The sequence below is a fragment of the Pithys albifrons genome, chromosome 1 (genome assembly GCF_047495875.1).
Source record: "Pithys albifrons albifrons isolate INPA30051 chromosome 1, PitAlb_v1, whole genome shotgun sequence".
Lineage (NCBI taxonomy): Eukaryota > Metazoa > Chordata > Aves > Passeriformes > Thamnophilidae > Pithys > Pithys albifrons.
The window spans coordinates 61495282-61514117 of NC_092458.1; the positions used below are offsets into that span (position 1 = coordinate 61495282).

The window sequence follows — 18836 nt, forward strand, 5'->3', positions numbered from 1 at the left end:
CTTTAACAGTTTATTTTGGCTCATTTTTAATTAATGAGCCGAAATCTTTAATGCTTCATGCACCAAAGAAGTTGAGGATTAACTGTTACAATGCTTTCAAATCTAAATGAGAAAGTCTTTATGAGGCTTCTGTTTTCTTCCCTCCCCATAGAACTCCCCATGAAGTGGTGGTCAGGCACCTGTGTAGAGCAGTACCCTCCACCGTAGTTCCTTCTTTCTGTCAGCCACGTAGCAATAGGCCTTGCGTACTCCATGTCTTTCAGGAGCAGAGTTTGAAGCAGTGCATAGGCTGTGGTTTCCACCGAGACTGCATTGTTGCCATTTCCCCAGTAGCGCTGCTGCTTTGCTGCAAGAATAACTCACTCTTGAATCCCCTTTGCCAAAAATCAGTATTGTAGATATTTCACACAGTAGATATTTCATGTTATAGTGCTGAGGGACAACAATTCACAAATGCCATTGTGAGAGCAACAAATCAGTTGGGAAGCAAAGACAGTGGAAAAGGATACCCATAACTTTCAATTTTGACTTATCCAACCATCACAGTGTAATGATCCCACTGTGCAGCGATGTCCACCTGATGGAGAGGTAGCATTGCGTCTGGTGGCCCCCAAGAGAAAATAGTATTAATTATGCCCATAAATCCAGCCTTGATTAAGGAGAACTGTATTTCCTATGCTTAAACTATGGCTATTACACCATAATTTACAGGGAGAAATTTATAGGATAGCAGTGCAGCCACACAGCCAACTAACTCAGTAGTCACCACAGCCACACACAGGGAGGTGACATTCGTGAGGAGCTGCCACCAAGCACTCAAAACTGGTGGGGTCTTTGAAAGCAGGTGGGCTAGAAGAGACACTTTGCCTCTTGATCAGAAATCCAGTCAGGGCTACTACTGTGTGTAGCTATTTTCTCATCTGAAGTTTCTTCTTTCTCACTTGGCTTGGACTTCTTTTTATTTTCCCCCAAAGGAAAGCAGAAAACATAAATGAATATTTACTGTAGTCTTGTCTCAATTTCAGTCTTAGGGAAGACCACGATCTACACTTCATTATGGTGTCAGTTTACAGTGGTATTAATTATGCATATTACATGTTAAATCATCAACATGAAATATTTAATTATGCTATTTAAATAATTAAATATATTACACGTATACATGCACAGTTCTATAAAATGAAATGTTCCTCATTTACTTGACTCTGTTTTGTTCATGTAACTGTGCTCAGCGTGTTTCTGTTAGGAGAAGTGCTTTCTAGAGGAATTTTTAAGAATGTTTACCAGTACCTGCATCAAAAACTGAGCAGTCCCTTAATTTTTCTTTCACAAACTGATCTTCTTCACCCTCAGACTGTGCAAGTGTCAGAGCATAGGCAGTAATAACTGTAGAATAGCAATCAGTATTTCTTGAAAGTCGATTTTTCATGTAAGCCATTGCTCTTCTAATCACTTGTACCTGTAAAAACAGAATGGAACCATTTGAAAAGATCACTGAGGTCTACTAACTCTTTCTGTTGGTGAGAGTACTAAGAATACTTCACTGTAGCTATTTTTGAGACAATTGTAATAATTTTTGCTTAGTGATTAAAGCCATTGATGATGGACTGTGTAGCTCAAAGCACCTTGTTGTACATTAGGCCACAGTAATTTTTCCTATCCACCACAGATGTAAACAGATTTTAAACTAGTCATTTGCAATACTCTAAGTGATAGTAAAGTGGATATGCCATTGTGCAATAGCCTTCAGATTTAGAATCAGGCTTCCTACCACATCAGGTAGCTGGTAGACACGGAGAGTCTGTCGCAATGCTATAGTTACAAAGGCTGTCATTGCCAAATCCTCTTCTGCCAACTCAATGCCACCCTGAAAGAGAAAACATTAAAAGAAAAAGTGAAATGTATATTTATATGCTTATGATTAAATTTAGAAAATTACTTTTAATGAAGTCAAGGATCTTGCAAACTGTCTGACCACACAATATGCAGCTTTAGCCTTTAATTTTTCTCAATAATATGTGTCCATCTAAAGTATATTTCCATGTTGGCAGCCAATTTGCATTAAACAGTGTCAGAGATTAGGAACACACCATGCCCTTCAGCTGATAATCAAATACTTAATTATTTAACTTATAGTTAAAAATCTACAGTTTCTCATTGAAATCATGGCTTCAATTTCCAAGCATTAGAGTGGTGAGGTTTTTATTCATGTCTCTGCTACTCTGTATATACTAACTTGCACACAAAACTTTTCTCCTATAAAGGTATTCATACAGCAATGCTAGATCACTTCTTATCCCTCTTCTTGATAAATTAAATACAGCACCCTCATTAGATTTTCTCCCCCTGAAAGCTTTTGAAGTATATGTAAGATAGAAGATAACTATCTCAGCATGAACATGGGTCAGGAAAAATCAAATCCCTTTGGCCATTTCTTGAGCTGTAGGATTTTTTCCTCTCAACAGTGTTATATCAACTGTAAAACTGGCTTTCGGGGTAAAAGACTCACTATTTATTTGACACAGATCATTAATAATATTAATACATGTTTTTTTCATATATGGTCACTACAAAGGTAACTGCATTTTCAGTCGGTTTTGGAAGATGCCTATTATTTTCCTAGTCTAGGTTCATGAACTGTATTAAATTTTGTGTTTCTGCACAGTTATAGGGGATGTGCAGACTAAGATATACAATTGGAAATTCTGCTTAAGTATTAATATTTTCTTTTTTTCACCATGGGAGTAGTGAAATATTGAAACAGGTTACCAGAGATACTGGGAGGTACTTGAGACTCAACTGACCTGGTCCTGTACAATCTAATCTAACTAGAACTGTTTTGAGCAGGTTTTGGACTAGATGACCTCTGGATGTTCCTTCAAAACTAAATTATGATTCTATGGCTCTGTTGCCTTTGCCAATAAATGGCTCAAATTTTTACTGAACCCGTGGACATCAAAATTAATTTTCTAAGTGCTCTATAGGCATAGCTGCAAAAATGATCTAAGATTGGATGCAAAGAGAAAGGTGGTAAAGTGCTAGCTATGCATCTCAGATTTTGTAACATTACAGATTTATTTTTTTTAGATACATTTCTCGTTCCTCAACAACTCACAATATTCCTTTCAAACCCTAGTAGCCCTAAATGAGCAACGGATTCTTCTAAACAGAGATTACCTACCTGCATCGACCTGTCCAATACAGGGTGATGGTCATGGAATGAACCATCTGCCTGCTGTTGATCAACCAAGTAGGAAATCGAGTTGAGTATGTGACTGTCTTGGACATTAATGTATTCTCTGCACCTTGTGAGTACTTTAACAATAAACGCAGTTAACCTGCACAAAGGAAAATTTTCCAAACATGTGCTGATGTATATTTATAGAAGACTATATAGATAGGAAAATAAGCATACTAATTTTGTACGCAGACTTATATTCAATACGGTCCACTCACTGGAACCTAGTGAGTTATTATTCAACAACAGCATGAACATTTCTATTCTGTGGCAAATGCAAAATAATCTGTGGCTCAGTATAAACCTCCTTCATCATGGACTGAATGCTTTGAGACATTTGTTGCTGACTATTTATGACAAAAGTATATAGGCAACACCACATCCACCAGATTTTGAAAATCCTCCCCCCTTCCCCCCCTCCCTCCCCCTCACCCTGAAAAACTTCTAATGCATCAAAAAGTAATAGAAGTAACTTGGAAAAAAAAAACTAGATAAAGAAACAACAACAACCCCTCCAAACAAAGAAACCGAACAAATCTCAACCAAACAAAAAAAAAAACACATGGAAAAAAAATCACTTACCATACACTACTAGGGGTTCTTTTAAATGTTCCGTAGGAGCCATCCACCTTTTGAAACTCAAGTAGTCTAGTATAACCTGGATGAACAGGAAAGCACATAAGTTTTCAGAGAATACCCATATTTATTGAGCATTTTCCTACATCACTTGTATTAACATGAATATGTTTCATATTGACTGGTGGTAGAGTTCATGGAGGTGTTCACTGGTGCATTACAGAGGAAGTGACTGGGTCAAGAGACTTTGACACAGAAAAAGCACTAGGCTTAGAAGGTCCTCTGTCTAGTTTGACTTAATTAAGCCATGAAAATAACCTGAAAACTGCAGATACCTATGGTTGCAAAGCATTTTCTGTGTAGTGAATCTTGGGAAATGTTTTTCCCCTTATTAACAACTTTTCAACTTTATGGCACATAGAATCAAAAAGTATACAAAACATCATCTATTAGGTCAGTCACAGGCTTAGAAATCATCATCAGTGGCCTCTGATCTTGACTGCTATTATGATGAAGTCTGTATAACAGCCACACAACACATTTTCCACACTAATGATCTTCAATAAGAATCAATAAAAGCATAATATAGGAATTAATTGATGCTGATAATACCAAATACTCTTGAGCAGGTTCTCATGTCACTTTAGGCAGTCTTAGACAAATAGGTAAAGACCTCCATGCAGCAACTGCTAGCATGCTTTCAATCTCTATTTATACACTTATTTTTTACTAATGAAATGTCTGCCATATGTCTGAATATCATGAAGACAGGCACATTATATTGCTTTATGCCAGAAGTTAGAAAGATAACCTTTACCTGCTGCAACACTGAGAATTCTCAGGCTCTGTGCTAGTGCCTGTGAACTGGAACACTTCCACTTACTGTGGTCCTGGCTTTGCTTGTACATTTAATACCATCTTTGGATCAAATCTTGGAGTGGACTCTTCAAGAAGCAGACTCACAGGTGTCCTCTCCCTAAGGAAACTCCCTCCCTGGGTTGGTCCAAGGCTGCTGAAGTCATTCTAGCTTATGTAATAATGAGTACAGGAGTGGTGAAATGGAAAGTGGCAGTATCATGATTAGCACTGGGAATTTCCTTTGTGATACTTCTCTTGACAGCCACGGACAGAGATGTGCACATCTCAGCTGTGTATCCTAAGCACTGTCTGTGATCCGTGGGAAGAAATAAGTACTTTTAGGACATGGTTCATCTTTATTCATTTCAAACATCCACATTAGGAGGAAATGAACAACTGACCTATGCTATCCATTTATTCTGAGAAGAGCTGACATTGATCAACTCAGATTTTACTTTCTACTTCTAAATTAGACAAGAGAGAGGATGGATGGTAAATGCAATTACTGTTCAATATCAGATGTTGGCAATAGTCTCCTAAGTCCTTCTCACAAGTTGTTTCTTATTTCTGTTTGCAGTTTGTCAGAGTCATTTCTTTGTGACTGTGACTTGGGTCACTGCTTCAGCAAGTAACAACAGTCATCATGCAGTGCAATAGGATAACAAAGATCCCATTCTTTGAGCTTTGGCTTGGTTTTGGTTTGGTGGGGATTTTTTGTTTTGGTTTGGTTTTTTTGTTTCTTTGATTTGGTGGGGTTTTTGCATACCTTTTTCAATCATACTAATGGCTTCCTGCTTCCGTTCAGGGTTGAAGTTCACCCACTGCTCAGTGGCATCCAAGTACTCAATGGCATAGACTGCAGGGGCCATTGTCACCATTGTTTGCTCGGCACAGCCTGTGGGCACTTGGATAAGTTTCTCAACTCCAGTGAGACTAAGGCAATTTTCAACAGACTCGCCCATAGTACTTCCTGTTGAAAAAAAAACAAAAAGCCAACAAACAAGCCACAGTACATACTGTATTTAAAGCTGGCTGGTGTAATATGAAGAAAAGTGATGCTAACCATAGGTTGACACTCCAGCATGGCCTGATACTCCTCACTATTAAACACTGTTTTAGCTACCTAAGACTTTGTAAAACTGAAGAAGAGCAAGGATGAGGTCCTAGGCCTTGGGGAAGTTGAAGAAAAGAGGCTGACATAGCAAAAGAGCATGAAGGAGAAAAAGTCCCAACGCTACTGGAGGCAGGGAAGCAAGTAAAGGGCGAAAGAGTGGTTTTGGCTGGAAAATTCTGCTCAAAACAGACCTGACTCTCCCACAAAGGGAAAGAAAGATTGTTCATTTTTCACGCCAAACATTTTGTGTATTTTTTCCCCTCTGTAATTTTATCATTTGATGAAGTCAAACATCCCTGTACTTTAGAAGAGGGATTTGAAATGGAAGCCAATGCTCTTTGTGCCACAGATGCATTATTTTGCATTTTCTGGGGGGAAAAAAGTATTTATCCCTAATGAAATTACTTGCTAATAAATCTTTTTAATATATTTATGCATGAGTATGTATATGTATGTATAGTTATTTGGGTAAATGAATATATGATTGCACATATCTTTGCTTTAGAAAAAAGGTAATTTCCAGAACTTATTCATCAGTCTGGCATTCTTATTTCTGAAAGCTAAAACAGATTTCTACAAACCTAAATGCTGTGTGGGGTTATTAGAGAACCAAACTCTTCCCTTCACCTCTGGCCCTCCCATAATTTTAGTCTGAGCACAGTGAGGAAGATGGATCAGATAAAGCTATTACATCCATTGTACGTAAGAAGGAATAATTAGAAACAGGAAAAGGTACTGGATCACCCCCGGGGCTGTTTTGTTTTATGTCCTGGTCATGTAGCACAGATCATTTGAGTCATAACAGGAAAACCAGAAGGGAATGGAGATTTGGCATGCAAGAATGAGCAGCACAAAAGGGGCCTGTCCCTTTTCACCTACGGAGAAGTTGCTGACAAAAAAATTGCATTTACCTTTCAGGCTAACAAACACATGACTATCAGAACCCGGAACCATATCAGATGGTCTGTTCAGGTCCAGTGTATGGAACTTCACTGTAAATAAAAAATAAATAGAGATCTACATCCAGATTTTTTAAACAAAATGCAGTGTAATTTTAGATCATATTTTCCTTAAATATTTCATTGCTGACAGCAGTTATGACAGAAATGTCACAAGAAACTTTAAATGAAATTCAACAGGAGAAAAAATTGATTTAATTTTCAATCTTTAGCAATATTTTAGTATAGAAATTAAACTTAGTTTTAATATGTTTGGGACCTATTAGTAAATGAAATAGATGCCTACTTAATATTAAAGAATGCTGCCTTGAAACACAAACCTAATATAAATCAATTCTAAACATTCAGAATTTAATGATTTTTCTTTCCTGAGTCTTTTGCTATGTGTGACAAGTTCTGGTTGACAAAAGCAACATGTGCACATTAAGAAGTATTTCACTGCACCCATCATTCACCCTCTCTTCCTACCCCAAACCTGATCTGTATCTAACTCTTCTCTGTAACTTACGGCCACTGTTAATGCAAATGGTCTCATCTTCTCTCTGTAAAACACCTTCCGCCTGCACAATTGAGGAAAAAAGAGTCAAAATATTTGCAAGCCCTACAAATGAATTTAAGCTGCACAAAACCCTTGAGATTCATCCTGGCACTAGACCAGCAGGTGGCACAAATCAGTGATTTTGAAGTGAGATTTCTCTCCAGGTAAAACTCAAGCTTCAAATCAGAATTTCATTCTCCCAGTTGAAATACTAATAAACTCTACTGACTTTCTGTGCTACTATTGCAGTAATTCACTGAATGAAAATTCGCTTAACCAAAACTAACTCCAAAAACTAAACTTCAAAGTTTATCTCAGCTTTGTGAGCCATGCAAGTCAATTCAATGAGGGACTCAGTTTTAGGAATCTCATGTATGAAACCCACAAAGTTCTTAGTACATTTTGTTGGTAAGATTAAAGCTTTTTTTTCCCTCTCATTTCCACACATCCTTTTTCCTACAGTTTCAGTTTTAATAAAGCTATTTTTACAGTGTTTTGGTGTAACATTGAATTCTGAGACTGTCTATCTCTAAAAAAGCTATGGCCTGCGGCAACAACAGGTTCCCAGCATCCTATGCCTTATCTGTACCTACATGGTTATCCCCTGACATTAGTGGTGTAAGGATTCATATTTTGCACTTTTTGTGGCAATGGAAAATAGCCCTCAATGGGTGACTTGGGTGCTCTTGAAAAGTCATCTCTTATAGAAGGCTCCTCCTTTTTATAATTTTGTAAGAGAACTAAGTTATTAAATAATCAATACAGCATCCTTTTTTTACTTGCATATTTTACCTATGCAATTGTTAAAATTGAAGATCCATTAACCAGAAGCAATAAAACAGGGTTTAACTTTATTACTAGCAGAGAGTATTTCTTTCTCAAAATATTGATAGATGGACATCTTCAATCTTGGCTTCAAAAGGGAAAAAGCATTTTCATACAGAATCATAGAATATAACAAGTTGGAAGGGACCCACAAGGATCATCGAGTCCCATTCTTAGCCTGCAAAGGACCATCCCCAAGAGTGACTCCACGTGCCTGAGAAGATCATCCAAACACTTGTTTAACTCTGTCAGGCTTGGTGCCATGACCACTTCCCTGGGGACCCTGTTCCAGTGCTTAGCCACCTTCTAGGGGAAGAACCTTTTACTGATATCCAATCTAAACCTCCCTTGACACAATTTCAGCCCATTCCTTTGGGTCCTATCACTGGTCACCACAGAGAAGAGATCAGTGCCTGCCCCTCCTCTTCCCCTCATGAGAAAGTTGTAACTGCAATGAGGTCTCCCCTCAGTCTCCCCTTCTCCAGGCTGAGCAGACCAAGTGTCCTCAACCTCTCCTCATTTGGCTTCCCTTCAAGGCCCTTCACCATCTTCCTTGGCTTCCTTTGGACACTCTCTAGCAGCTTAATACCTTTCTTATATTGCAGTACCCAAAACTGCACATAGTATTGAAGGTGAGGCCACTCCAGTGCAGAGCAGAGCAGGACAATCCCCTCCCTCAACTGGCTGGCGATGATGTGCTTGATGCCCCCCAGGACACAGTTGGCCCTCCTGGCTGCCAGGGCACTGCTGACTCACATTCAACTTGCCATCAACCAGGACTCCCAAGTCCCTTTCCATGACACTGCTTTCCAGCACCTCATTCCCTAGTCTGTATGAATGGCCAGGGTTGCCCCATCCCATACATGCTGATGAAACAGGTGGAAGTCAAAGATTATGAGAAGGGCACTGGCTGTATGAACAGCTTGTTGATATGTCTTGGGTAGAAGGATGCCTTTTTGCCATTGAGAACAAACCTTTCCATAAACATTGCACACACAGGGTTAAATTTCTTCCATGTGCTATACCTCAGTCCTTGCTGAAAACCAGGTTTCCTGAGATTGCTTCCAGCCTTATCTTTGTACAATTTCACTCCCTTCTTGAAAGCTCCACACATTTGAGAAGTGCTTTCCCTCATCTAGTTATACCTACCACAACACGGAGATTCTTCCTAATGCTGTCACTATGCCCAGAAATCTTGTCAAAGGCAGTAATAGTAATTGGAATTTCTCCCACAGTCAGAGGGACAACTGAGAAGTAGACTGGTGTTGCAGAGTTCCCCTTAGCCACCAGTGGCAGCTGCACAGCCTTCTCCGTTGTCTCAGCAGTGCACAGTCCCTTCACTGCATCCATCCTCACTGTAACCTGGGGGGACAAGGCAATTCCTGAGATCAGTCTTAGTGCATCATTGCACAGGAAAAATACTCCACACTCCACGTCCACCAAATTTGGAGAAGAAGAGGAAAAAAGAAACGGGTAAAACAGGAGACTAGCTTTTGCTTAAGGAGGAAAGAACGGTGAAGACATTTTGCAAGTTCATGTTTTTCACTTTGCTCACCTGAATTTGCTGTTTTCCATTTATAAAATGGGAAAACCTTTTCATCAAGAAGTGATTGAATGCTGGCACAACTTGTTCAAAGAGTTTGTGGAGTCTCCCTCCTTGGAGGTATTCAACATCTAAATGGACAAGGCCATGAACAACCTGCTTTAACTGGACCTGCTCTGAGCAGCAGGTTGAACTAGAGACCTCCACAGGTACCTTACAACCTGAATTGTTCTATGGCTCTTTGGTCTGTTAGCATTTACCTACATTCACTAGGGCTGTGATTATAAATCAACTGGTATTACTTCATCACATTGAATTTGCAGTATAGTTTTGGCCTATCTCTTAACCACAGGGAAGTAGAGAAGGATAGTACATTTTTAATATGTCCCTCTAGACCATCCAACACAGTTCAGAAAATGCTCATGAAAGGCGCTGGCAGAGAGATGGGAAGAAATGAAAAAAAGAGCATCAGCCTTAGGATTACAGAGGTCCTAAGCCCAGTGACAACTGTATGCAGAGCTGCATAAGAATCACATGAAGACAAAAAATAGCTTTGCATTTTATGCACAATGAGTTTTGTGGCTAACATATAGGATTGTGTGCTCATAATTTCCCTCTGTACTTTGAGTACCTTGTGAAGTATCAGAAAGCATCAGTATCAGCAGCTGACTGTTGGCTGTGTTACCAGGCAGCAAAAAAGTAACTGACTGCTTCAATGAAAGGGAATAAGTAATACCCAAAGACCAGGAATATGGCTGTGTGACATGGTAAATAAAATCTGTTTTATACAGTAAGTTTGATTAGCAAGTAGAACCAGACCCTGTCCTTGGGAAAGCTTTCGTTATGTCTGGGCTGTAAGAGGGCTCTGTAAGGTGGCCAGGTAATTTATATTAAATTATTAAATAACATAGATCGAGCTAGCAAGGCATGTAACGTCCAGCAGTTGTTGATAATACTACCTGGAGATCATCGGGCAGATAGTTGTAAACCACCGCTTTTATTTCCAGTTGCTCATGTCGTCTGACTGAGTACGGTAATCTCAGGGACACAAAAAAGTCTTTGAAAACTGCAAAGGTGTGGGGGTCAGCTACACAAAACCCTGGGAAGAGAAAAAAAAAAAGAGTTGAAAATTACAATTACACCCTTAACAGCAGTTGATAAGAAGTTAAATGTCTAATCAAAACTCATTGCCTGAACTCCCCTGAGGTCAAGAGGAGGAGAGGAAAACAGGCATATTCAGAAAGCATTTCAATTCATCTGCGCTATGGACCCATCTGGAGGGTAGGTGGTTTGCCCTCTGGAGTCACTGTCATGGTTTTTGATAGGTAAAATTTGGCAGGAGTGTTGTAGCCTTTGTGAGTGAAATGTGGCCCAGTTTTCCTGCAAAGGCCATGTTTAAAACATGATCTTTCCTTGCTTTCTGAAAATAGCCTCCATGCCTATCACTGTATGCCTGAATGAGCCTCACTTTCCAAAGAGGGGTGGTCAGTTCCAGATGGACCTTTTGTCCCTCCTGCATGGTCCTAGTTAACTTCCAGGAACTCCCAGAGAGCAGCCCCTGGGAACCTGGACTATCTGGTGCCCAGCTCTTGCTGTCCCTCAGCTGATTTCCTGGTGCTCTTCTTTCTCTTTTTAGAGACCACAGAGATTTATGTTTTTATATGGCCAGAACCTGGTCCCAGAATTATTCAAAGAAAAGCAGTGTTACTACTGCTACCTTTCTTGTGGCTTCATAACCATGTGAAAGCTAAAATGAGGTACTTTATAGAGAAAAAAAAAGAGACAGTTTTGATTGTATTATCCATTCTCCTTCAGACCTCACTTCATGTTGCTTTTATAACTATAAATCCAGCCCATAACTTCTAGCTGGGTTTTAATATAACATAAAAGAGTGAAGGCTGTGTCATGATTAAAACACTGTTTGTTCAGATACAGACTGTTTTACTCTGTCAACATAACATTATATTTCTCTTAAAAACTACACATTCCCTCTTTACTCATACAAAGAAACAAAATAAAATACCCAATACTTATACCTTTTTCTGGAGATATGCTTATTGCCTGAACTTCCCAGGTAGTTATAGAGTCAGGAGCAAAGTTTTCTACACTAAGAAACACAAAATAAAATGCATTAGGAAGGATGTATAAAATGCAAACATCGGCATTTGCTGAAGTTTGAGTGGTGTAAGGGTAAAACATACTCCATCAGTTGTGGAAACCAAGTACTTGCAAATATTCTGAAGTTCACTGCATCCAATAACATGTAAAGCTGATATTTATATATTTTTTACTGCACAAATTTAGACACACTCACCTAATCAGGTAATACAGTACCTATGGATTCCAGGGTTTTCCACTTCTTCAAAATGCCACCACCAGCTCTCAGGAAAATAACTACGCAAGGTGACAGAAGTTTCATCAAAGAATTCTTCATGGTCACTGTATTCTGCAAAACAGCAGAGGAGTTTCTGTCTGTGAGCCTTTGCATACCACCCTTACACTGTCTTTCAGGGAGTCTGCTTGTCAGAGCATGAAAAATGCTCTGAATGAAAAGACTTTGTTTCATCTTCTACATTAAACAAAAAAGTTGAAAAAGGAGAAGCACTAACAAAATCTTGTCAATGAATAAAGTATAATTCATTTTTCCCATTTCAATAACTACATGCTACCAAATGACAAATCATTCTCCTTAAATAATGCAGAGCAAAGATATTCTCCTGGTCCCATATTTTTGGAAGAGAATGAAAGGAGAAATCTGTGAGAAATTGTAGCAGAAATTGCACTTAGAAAGAGGGCTTTTCTATGCAAAATATTTTCTTTTATAACAAGAGGTAACATGTAAACATGTTAGACATAGACTTTGGTGAGAAAAAAGGAAGAAAGACAAAATTTTTCCTGGATAAAGTGGACACTTCTCATGATCAGGTGTTATGAAGGTACTCAAGTGTTAACAACAGTAGTAGCAATAATAAAACAGTCATGAATTTGAGAACACTTAAAGCTCTTAACACAAACCACCCCCTTCTCCTCCACTGTCTGTGGCCTCCCTGGTGTATGGGCAGGGGCCAATAGCTCCTCTACAAGAGTGTCCTTGGGCCAGCAGTGGCTAAGGTGATTCCTGCCTTTTCTCACTCCAAGAAATTTTCGAACTCCCACCCTCCCAGTGTGCAGGTGTGAAGATGAAATGCTGTGTGGGTGCTGCACTATACCTGGGCCCTCTGCAATGCTAATGTGAAAATTCCCTCCCCAGACCCATAGCACTGAATGCCCCCTTGCCACCACACAAATGGTAAAAGTTGTGGCAGGTTTATGCCACTGTTCTTTACGCCGTGCCAAGCCCACTCTGTTCCTCCGCTTCGCCTCCTTCCTGAGGGCTGCAGCTTTCTCACAGCAGTCTTGGAATGCGTTCCTGCATTCACGGGAGCCAGACACCTTTGTTAGTCTTTTTGCACAAGGAAATCTCATGGGATTTAATCTCATTCCATCTTGACAGCATTTCTGTAGGTCGGTGTTTTGGTATCTGCTGGCTGCAATACATTTAAAGCCCAGAATTAGTGCTGTGTGAGTAGCAATAAGTGTAAAGGTGTTCATTATGGTCACTCCTGTTATTCTTTGCCATTGACATTAGTTTCTATCGCAACATTCAAGCTTCAGCAGGGACCTGTTTTCCATCCTAAAAACAGTGCACAAACACAGGAGGAATGCACAGGCCCTATGGCATCCTAGGTATTCTGTTCTAAGCTTTCTCTTTACAATCAGACTGTGAAATAAAATCACCTCCTTGGCAGGCTGGAATTAGATATTATAATGAAATAGCCATGGCAGTGTTTTCCTTCTTGAAGAATAAGCCTGATTTCAAAAGTAAGGAAAATCCCAGCTTCAAGCTGTTGAGTCTTCTGGCAAGGAAATGTCAAATTTGTGATTTTTTTTTCCAGTTTAGACCACATATTATACCAACACTTCTCTTAATCAGCGCACGAAGTACCAAAATTAGCACAACTTCAAAGCAAAATATCAAGAAAAAAATTAGGGTATATGAAACATTTTCTGGCCATACAAATAATTTTGGAAAGCCTCAAAGTCATGACTGATACATGACATCTCATTTAATTGAAGTACTTCACACTTGAGATTGTAAAGTGGTGAATTAATTTCCATTTGCAGCCACTCTTGGGGCATGCTTTTTGTTTTGTTTAGTTTATTTTTTGGTTTGTGGGTTTTTTTTTCCTTCAGTTTGATGAGGGGTTTTTTTTTGTTTTATTTTGATTTTGTTTTGGGTTTGGTTTTTTTTTTTTTTTTGAGCTGTTTTGATGAATGATACACCAGGTCAAACTGAATAGTATAAATAGTTGTGTTAGTTTATGTCACTTAACACAGGAACTAGGACTAAGATTATCTTGATATCCTTTACTATGCCATCATTTCTTGCCCTCTAAATCCCAGCCAGATCCCTTTGCTTCCCCTGCTAAGCCTTTCAGGCCATACAGATGAGCAGGCATTACCAATTCCTGACATTTTCTTCTGAAAATCCAAAGATCTCTTCTGCCTTATGGTACTGTGGAGGCATTTATATCCTGGGAAGGCAGAACAGAAGAGCTTGTCATGATAAGATGATAGGAACAGCCTGATCACGTCATTCATGAGGACCCATCTTAAGACTCATCTGATTCACAGAAGAACCACAGTTTGATGAGTTACTTTCCAGCACTGGCCAACTCATGCCTGCCCCAGCTGAGGTGGTCACCAAAGCACCAGCAGCTGCCATCTGGGCTATCTGGGCTGCCAGCATCCAGTGGAAGAGCAGAAGAAGAAAAATCCAGTGACAAAGGTGATTTTATAACATCACAATAAAATGTTTCTGGTTTTTAAGCAATCAGTTTGGTCAGACCTATGGGGGACTTATATAACCATGTAAAGTAAAGGACAGACTGTACTTACCCTCCCGAATGCTGGATTGAATTGTATCTGATAAAAAAGCCAGACCAACATCAGTAAAAACTTGAACACTATTTGCACCACCACCTGCAGAACATCCAAGATCATATGAATTCATGGCATTAAATACCTGCCAAATAAAATAGCACAGACGTACTGTAAATGCTTGTAAAAGGTTTTGATATATATATACATTAGAAAAATTCTTGTAGCCTTTGATTTGCAGAAGCAAGACAAACTGGTGGGACAAACTGCATTTGGAAACCGAGACTAAAGCTGAGGGATGTTTTACTTTGGGAGTGCTTTCAAGCAATGCTTTTTTGATTTACAGACTTGTCTGCCATAGTATGGAAAGTCCCAATTTAAACATACCATTCATCTAAAGTAGATGATAAATTGGAAAAGAAAAACCATTTTCAAGCAGAGCAAATCTGTGTTGAAACAATTAATAGCCATTAATTACATTTTGATGCTCTCCTTAATCATGGAAAATTATGCTTGACTAGTAGATACAATATTTTCTTTTTACAAATATCTTACTTTTTTGGCTGTAAGCTTATTTTTCTTATTCAAAATAAAAACTGCTTTATCAACCACAGCTAAGGCAACTTTTCCCACATGGTCCACTTCAATCTGTAAATTGATGAGGTCTGTTGGTTCATACGTGTCTTGTTTTGTTCTCACTTTAATCTAAATAAAAAAGATTGAAACAAAAATATCAGATTTGTTAATAAAAAGTGAAGACTCTTTGGGCCAGGAATACTGTCAGCTGTGTCTGTCAGCAGTCAGAGGCTGGGGGATGTTCCTATTTCACGGGGCTTCTGCCTGGGATCCTGAGTTTTGGAAGATATGGGTGCAGATATTTCCCACTGAAGGAAATCCTCAGGAATTAAGAGAGGTGTCTTGCAGAATACTGGAGGCTGACTTTCAATGACACATAAACACCAATGGGAAGTAGATGTATGTGTAAGGGATTTGCTGAATTAGAGTCTACAACATAGTTTTGTTATTTTTCAGTGGAAACAAAATTGCTGTGAAATATGGGAAAAGACTAGTCACTGTACAAAATTAACTGACTTAAACCAGTCTGTAATAATACTACCTGCTTTCTATTGCACACTTGAATTTTTTAACATTACTGGGTAAACTCAGGTCTGGTTCTGATGTAGACAGTTCTGTGGTTTGGAAGGGAATAGAATTGTTTTGTGTGTTAGAGATGGATAGTTTTTCTTGAAAGTTTTTTTTTTTCCCCAGTGGACTATCACATTCTTCTTCCAAAACCAACATTTTCATTGGAAAAAATCATTTCAGACAGCTGACATTTTTCAGCAGCTATGTTTCATGGCACTGGGAAAAATTCTCACACCTTGCTTTTTTCATTTTACCTTATGGTCCCGAGAAGGAGGAGGAGGAGGGAGGGGAATATGAAAGAATGGCTTAGAGGGACTCCTATTTTATTCACATTTCATTTGATAATGTAAATTAATTTTTAAAGTGCTTTTGAGATTCTACCAAATCTCAGAAAATTACTTCTAAAATAAATGAAAAAACTTTAAAAACTACCTTGAATTCATATTTTTTTCTCAATAAATGGCTTCACTTTCTTTCATGTGACATACTTCACTACAAAAAGACCAAGTTATAAAGAGATTCTGCCCCTCAACAATTCTAACAGTGTTTCCTTGTGGATTTCTAATATATAAACATTCACAGAGGGGGATAGATCTATACAAAACAATATTTTTCATCTCTTTGAGGCACAACCTGGCCAGTGGAACAAGGGTATCTCTGCCATCTCTCCTGGGAGCCTTTCTGAGCTACACCTTTCAGCATAAATCCTGATGACTCCCTTTTTTCAATAAAAATTACGTCTTTCACTTTTTAATCCCAGGTCTGCACTTGCTCTGCTGGTACCCCATGTTTTTGTTTTCAGTTTGCAAAACAATAACTGAAGCTATGAGTGTGAAAGTACCTTTCCTTCACAGACATCCATAACGTCCACCCATACAGAGTCAGCAACAATGTCTTGATGGCCCTCGTTCGCAATGAAGTAGTAAGCTAAAAAGCGAAAGGCAGGCACCATCTTCTCTGTGATTTTAAGGTTTATTATTTTGTTTGAGGATGGGACCCTTCCCAAAAGCTCAGCTTGTCCCTTCGCCACAACCTGAAAGGCAGAAACAAACAGAAATCAAATAGTGTGATACTGTGAATACACCCTAGAATGGGCATTATGTTGCATAATTTTGCATATATATATATATGTATATGTGTATATATATATGTGTGTATATATGTATATGTGTGTGTGTGCCTGTAAATATATATAATTGTGAGGCAATTTCTGTTTAAAATATATTCTCTGCTAACAGCTGGCACTTAACAGTTTCAATTCTATCGTGTATACCAGTAGCCTGGAGGAGTGTGATGGTTAGCCTCTGCTGCACTGGTGTTGTGGCCCAGGTTTGAACACAGATCTGCCAGCCTCCACTCAACCTTAAAGCTTGAAAAAGGATACCTAGTTGGTAGTCTTATCTTTGTCTTGTAGAATGACTGGCCATCACTCCCAGGAGGATATCAGCTTTATTTAATCTGTAATCAGTACTGAATCTGATGGTGTGAAAGGATTGGAGTAGGAGGTTATGCCCAAAAAATATTATTCAGGGTAAAGTATCATGGAATAGCTTTTAATTTTTTCTTTTCTTTCCTTGTTATGTTAATTATATTTGTGGGTTGTCAGTTGAATGAAAAACAGACACAGTGGCAGGACTGATAGTGCTCTTCCCCGTGCAAAGCACATGAAGCTTTCCTAAACACACAGTGAATGGGCTTTAGGAAGAAACAGACGTGTTGCAGCCTGGTCTGAAATCCTTGCTGCCTTCATTTAGACGACCAAAGTTCAGGACAGAGCCTCACTGCTCTGCTCTAGCAGCATCTCCCACCACCTCTCCAACACACGTTGCCTGCCCAGCACTATTGCCTTCCCAGAGCCTGGTAGCACTAATTCCACCCCTGTGCTGAGTCATCCAATGAAGAATAACCCACAAACCTAAACTTCACTCCTAGGGATACAAATATTACAATATATCAGAGCCTGATCAAAAATAAATGGGAACGTGTGTCCATGGTGTTGATCATCTTGGGAAATTTAAGTTGTTAAAGGAAATTCAAAGGAAGAGAGGGAGAAGGGGATTGAACAAGTTTCACATGCAAAAGATCATTCCCAGATTTTACCCATGAATGCATTCGTCTCCTTCAGTAAAACAAATACTGTGCATTCCTGACCTCAGGCTGAGCAAGATAGTTTCCTCACTTTTGTATCTGCAGATCTGCTTTTCAGTTGTAGGATGTTATTTTGGGCCATAGTAGCCAATGCCTTCAGTATCATTCATGGCAATCTTTGTCAGAGATAACACTGACCTATGAGTTAACACACATCAAAAGCAGGTAATATGGAGCCATTGGAAAAAAAAATAGTTAACCATAAAAGACATTTTCTGATATATTCAAGGTCCCCTGGAATAGGACTGGGTTTTCTAGTTGCAGGGACAGAACCTTATGTATATAGATAACAAGGTGGGCAGTTCTGTAATAGCTTGAGGAAAAAAAGTATTTATGGTATTCAGACCAATAAAAATAATACTATGAGGAAAGAATACAAAGTGGAAAAAGTGTGAAAGAACAAGATCTGTCATGGGTATTATAGTAGTTATCTGCCAAGGATTTCAGCTTTCAAGGCTGTCAGTTCTTTCAAAAATATCCATATCGTTATGCAGATGAACATTACTCCATATGGATCTAATTGCTTTAGACTGTATCAGAAACCACAGATTAAAATTTGTATTTATGTGTTCTTTTTCAGGAGAAAAAATTAAAAAGATTTGTGTATTACATGCTCCCCCAATATATATAAATACATAAAAATAATAGAATCACAGAAATAGTTTCTGGAAGGGACCTATGGAGATCTCCTGTCCAACTGCCTGCTCTAACATGAAACATGACCAGTGTAAGATCAGGTCAGAAGTGGTTTACTCTAGCTTGAGTGTTGAATTTTTATGAAGGATAGAAACTTTCTCGGGAACCTATTCTAATACTGCATTCATCCCTAGTGAAGAGATTTTTCCAAAATGAACCTTCCAGCCCACAGTTTTCAGCCTGTTCCCTTGCTATATTACATGGCACTACCTAGGAAATTTTGTCTCTAAGTTTGAAAGTTTGCCGCTTATTATGTCTGTAATTCCTATTCAAGG

The 18836-nt window shown here is 38.8% G+C and overlaps 1 protein-coding gene across 2 annotated transcripts in view; it reads right to left on the reverse strand.

The window, feature by feature from the left end:
* The window catches only part of LOC139670493 (complement C4-A-like), a 44723-nt gene that overhangs the window by 13757 nt on the left and 12130 nt on the right, over window positions 1-18836 (reverse strand). For both annotated transcript variants that reach the window (XM_071552305.1, XM_071552296.1), the window contains 17 exons: window positions 16559-16750; window positions 15127-15276; window positions 14590-14716; window positions 14154-14225; window positions 12978-13178; window positions 11986-12097; window positions 11688-11758; window positions 10611-10750; window positions 9258-9470; window positions 7254-7305; window positions 6698-6778; window positions 5439-5642; window positions 3821-3896; window positions 3182-3338; window positions 1772-1867; window positions 1291-1459; window positions 180-346 (listed from right to left, as the gene is read on the reverse strand). In XM_071552305.1, coding sequence (XP_071408406.1) covers window positions 180-346; window positions 1291-1459; window positions 1772-1867; window positions 3182-3338; window positions 3821-3896; window positions 5439-5642; window positions 6698-6778; window positions 7254-7305; window positions 9258-9470; window positions 10611-10750; window positions 11688-11758; window positions 11986-12097; window positions 12978-13178; window positions 14154-14225; window positions 14590-14716; window positions 15127-15276; window positions 16559-16750 — 2280 coding nt within the window. The remainder of the gene's footprint in view (window positions 1-179; window positions 347-1290; window positions 1460-1771; window positions 1868-3181; window positions 3339-3820; window positions 3897-5438; window positions 5643-6697; window positions 6779-7253; window positions 7306-9257; window positions 9471-10610; window positions 10751-11687; window positions 11759-11985; window positions 12098-12977; window positions 13179-14153; window positions 14226-14589; window positions 14717-15126; window positions 15277-16558; window positions 16751-18836) is intronic.